Genomic DNA, 4,639 nt, shown 5'->3' on the forward strand with positions numbered 1-4,639 from the left:
GTTCCCCTGGGCTGCTGGGGGGAGTGGAGGTAGAGAAAGTCAGGAGTGAAGTTGAGCCTGGGAAGAAGGGAGGGGTGTGGGGAAGGTGTTTTAAGATTCAGTTTTTATTTCTCATTACCCTAATCTGATTTGATTGGTAGTAAATTAAGCTAATTTCCCCAAGTTGAGCCTGTTTTGCGTGTGATCGTAATTGTTGAGTGATCTCTCCCTGTCCTTATAGCGACCCACAAGCCTTTCGTTCCATTTTCTCTCCCCTGTCCAGCTGAGGAGGGGAGTGGTAGAGCAGCTTGGTGGGCACCTGGTGTCCCACCAGGGTCAACCCACCACACCTGACAGCCATAATCCAGTGTAAGTGTGCACCCCTTCTGGCCGTCCCCACAGGTACTCTGGGTTGCACGTAGCCTCAGGCTGCAGCCCCAGTGGCATCGGTGGTGAGGGGAGGTGTAGCGGGTTTGGGAGAGGTGTGAGGGACGCTGGAGCCTTTTCTGTCAAAGTCATAAACCAGGACTTTAGATGAAGGCACTGTGTGTGTTCATTGGAGGTGGCCACTTACCAGCACTGCTCCTGTGGGAAGGTCTGAGAGCAGGGTCTGAATGTCCAACGGGCAGAGGACAGCAGAAGCACCAAATTATATTTCCCTCCCTCTGCAAATGCATCTAAGGCTACAAGCAGCAGACGAATGCTGCTCCCTGTGTCACCGTCCCAGCTTTCTGCCAGGCCTTTGTCCTTGGGTTGCTGTCGCCCCTGCCCGGCGTGCATTAATAGGATTGCATTTCCTGAGCATGGGCAACCTGCCTAGCTGATTGCCCGCCAAAGATCAGCTGGAGCGGGCGGTCCCCTTGCTGCCCACCCAACCCTTTGTCAACAGGACACGTGGAAGTGCCTTCCAGGGAGAGGGACACCATCCCTCCCTTTGTGCCACCTGCAGCCTCCGAAGCACCTCACGCTGCCAGGCAAGCCAGATGGGTCCCAGCCCTACATCACTGCACCGCAGCCAGCTGGAGCCCTTCCACACGCTGGCAGATGAACTGCCACATGGGGCAAGGCAACAGGGAGCCGAAATAGCACAGACCTGACAGTACTTACACCACTTCAAGAGCTTTAGAGCAACACAGAAGTCATGTGTCAACCGTGTGTTTGAGCTGGTGCTGAAGTCCCCCTTGCATTTGCCAGGTGGGCATGCCCGAAGTGTGCCCCACTCTGTGCTGGTACAAGGAACTTCAGGTCCTCCCCTGAGGGCCCTGTGTATGCCCCAGGCCCTGGGGGATCCTTGCCTGCATGGGGCCAGCGGGCAATGCCCAGACACACGTGGATCAAGCCGCCTGCTTTTGCTGCATCCGCAGACTTGTACAGCTTTAGAGGTCATTTTGAAAATGTGGCCCATCATGTTCAGCACTATTAGAGCAGTGAATAATGATAGCTGTCCCTAGGTGCTGCCATTTCTTCTCATGAGGTGCGTGAAACAAGCAGCATTACTTTAAGCTGAAGTAACATTTCAAAGGAAGCCCACGGGAAGGAGAAACTTACTCACCTGCAACAATTTTTTTGGAAACAAGAGTCAGCAGACGCAATGACAGGCCAGGTTTTATAACCAGCTTAATATTCTGGGTGTGGATTTGCAAGTGCTGCCTACAAGCATCCTTCCTCTTGCAGGAGGATTAGCACAGGGGATTACAGATGCCCTTTGAAGAGATTGGCCTATGCTCAGATGGTGACACCATCTCAGGCTTCCCAGGCACGTGGGGGCAGGGAGAAGGAGAAAGCGAGCGCAGGGGAGAAAGAGAGACCCTGCTCAATAATTGCCGATGGAGAAAACACAATGTGGCTTTAGCTCTCACGGGGACTCATAATTCAAGATCACCATATTTGCTGAGCTCATCAGTGATGGGATTTCATCAGGCTCAGCACAAAAACTGCAGCCCAGCGGCATTACGTTTGGAAGCTCAGCCTCTCGGCTGAGACACGAAACAGAAGTGCCGCTTGCTTGTGGTCAGAAATGTCCCTCGGGCACTTGTGCGTGCCTGAGTTACAGCATCAAACTCCATGTCCTGGCCAGTTTCTCTTGACCCTACATACACACAAGTCATTACGAGTTTGCAGTTGAAGTACTGTGCTCACCATACACACGCTGTGGACTCCACATCCCTCTGTGCCTCAGCGCAGGCTTCTTCCCATCCTCTGTTACTTCCTTCCAGGCTTTCCTCCCGTTTCCTCCCCCGTCAGGCCCATGGCTTTGCGGTCATCCCCACCTCTTCAGCATCCCCACCCGTCACCTCAGCAGCTGTGTGCTCCCAGGTCTTTCTGATGCTGTTCACTGATACTCAAAACCTTCAGTGAGGAGTGGGAGCTGCTCCACTGTGCTGTTACAGTATTGCCTCCAAACAAGAATTGTTTCCCCAGCCGAGCAAAACAGCCCCTTCTGCTCAGCCCATCGTTATTTCTGCAGCTCTGACCCGTCCTGCTGCACGCCCCTAACAGGCGCTTCGTCTCTCAGGAGGCGCAGCCGTGCAAAGCAAGCAGTGGCCTGACCGTAGGAAAAAGGAAAAGCCCCCACCCTCACCCACTTCACCGGGTGCGTCTCCCACCCCAGCGCGCACACACGGCACCCCGGCACGCGCTTCCCTGCAAGTCTGCGTGAAGAACAAGGTTATTTGCTTTTAACGGTCGTCTAATTCCGCTTCCCAGGTGCCCAGGCTGAACCTCCCGTGTGCTGTTCCTCATGCCCACCAAACGCACTGTGAAGTGTCTCGCCTCAGCAACATCTCCCCCCCACCACAGCAGAAGCATATCTAATAGGGCGTATCTTCCCTCACATCTGCGGCACGCGTGGCGAGCAGGGCTGCCTGGGCCGGCGGGCGGCAGATCGTACCCCCGCGTATGGCACGTGGCAGTGCCCCGGCAGAATGACCTGAATTAGGACGTCACGCTGACGGCCATGAATTACAAAACTATCGGAAAGGCTGCTGGGCACCAGGATTACTCTGGTCTATTCCCGGCTCCGACGGCAGGGTCTTAATGGGTATGTCCGTGATTATGAGCAGGATAAGCAAGAGCCCACGGCTGGAAGGGCTCCCTCTGAAAATCTCTGTGGCTTCCTCTGGGGGATTTGGAGCTGTTCTGCAAGCTGCACCTCCCGTCCCAAACTTGGCAGGAGCTCCCTTCTCACTGAAGTAAGAGAAAGGATATTGGCATGTCTCACAGGAGCGGAGGTGCAGCCAGGGCAGCCAGGGCAGCCAGGATACCTAAACTTAGTTTTGCCTTTCCTAGGCTGTAGGTGCCTACAGAGGAAACCAGAAGAGGAGTCGGGTGGAAACACTGATTTAACCCAGCTACCCGTGCAAGGTATAGTAGCGTTGTCTCTGCTCTTAAATTCCTCATTCGGTATTGGAAAAAAGCAGTTGCTACTGTGTACCATTGAAAAATGCAAGGTCCTGCAAAGCAGGCTGGTTTTTTGGTTGCAGGTATAACCCAAAGATTCCAGATCCCGTTCCCTGATACCTGAGCTTCCCCCTCCTTCCTCATGGGGTTGCTCAGGTGCAATCACCCAGGCAGCAGCCGCAGGGTGGGAGGCCGGGCAGAGCTCCTTGGCTACCTCCTCTGCCTCCTCGCCCTGCGGGCTGTAGGGGCAGCAGCGCAGCAAGTTGTAAACACACACAGTTCCTAAAAAAAAGCCTTAGCTGTGGCTGTGGCTCCTCTCACTTATAGAAAGCAAGCCTGATTAACTGGGTCGGTGTGGGTTTTTACCGCATGACCCCATGGTGCAGAAGCATGCTTCGGCTTGCACCCAGGGTTTGTTGCTGCTCACAGCCTGGTCACGCTGATAAATGAGAAGGCTGCCACCAGTTTACCCCAGTAAGCGATACTTGGCGTAAGGGCCAAATGCCAATCAATCCTTTCTTAGAAATCCCAGCTGCCCACAGCAGCTGCAAAGCTGGAAGGCGCCTGGTGTACCCACGCTCGTCCCAGAAAGAGGGGCAGTACTGCCCGGGGCACGGGGCGGTGGTACTCACCAAGCACCTCAGGAGGCTTTCACGGAGAACCAGCTTCTGTTAAGCACAGGGAGGAGAAGAGCAGGGGGAAGTTTGGGGGTGGGAACAGCTCTGGAAATGCTACCCCTGCCACTGCCCAACACCAGGCAGGGCTACGAAATCTGTGGCGAAGCTGCATAGCACCGGCTGCTGGCACGGGGTGCACCGAGGTGTTCCCTGTCCTCAAACAACATGTCGACGGCTTTGGCTTGCAACCCTGGGCCTTCTTTGTCGCGCCCCTGCCTGCTGCAGGCAGCGGTAGGGGATCTCACGCCTCGCTGCGTAGCAACGCGGATGCAGTGATATTTCAGTAATGAAAGAGCTGCACAAGCCCTTTCCTTAAGCTTCTGGAGGGGTCTGGTGTCTTTACATCACCTGGGGTAGCCCTCAAACTCCTGCCACTGTAAACACGGACCACAACCATCACTCTGCTTTTTCGTGTTTTATTGGGGCTTTTCTCTTTCCCAACTCCATGAGGGACCCTGGAAATCTTCCCTGTCCCACCAGCAGCTCAGTGCTCTCCTCCCGCTCTCCTGCCCTCCCCGGGCGCCCAGCACAGGCTCTGGGAGCAGACGAGGACGGCAGGCGCCGCGGGGGCAGGCACGGGACCA

General features: G+C 55.3%; 1 protein-coding gene across 1 annotated transcript in view; it reads right to left on the reverse strand.

The window, feature by feature from the left end:
* The window catches only part of SNRNP48 (small nuclear ribonucleoprotein U11/U12 subunit 48), a 20,082-nt gene extending 16,333 nt beyond the window's left edge, over positions 1-3,749 (reverse strand). Inside the window, exon 1 of the mRNA XM_035894142.1 lies at positions 3,745-3,749. Within this exon, the coding sequence (XP_035750035.1) occupies positions 3,745-3,749 (5 nt within the window). The remainder of the gene's footprint in view (positions 1-3,744) is intronic.
* Positions 3,750-4,639: the final 890 nt, after the last annotated feature.

This window comes from Egretta garzetta, unplaced genomic scaffold (genome assembly GCF_000687185.1).
Source record: "Egretta garzetta isolate BGI_Z169 unplaced genomic scaffold, ASM68718v1 scaffold264, whole genome shotgun sequence".
Taxonomy (NCBI): Eukaryota; Metazoa; Chordata; class Aves; order Pelecaniformes; family Ardeidae; genus Egretta; species Egretta garzetta.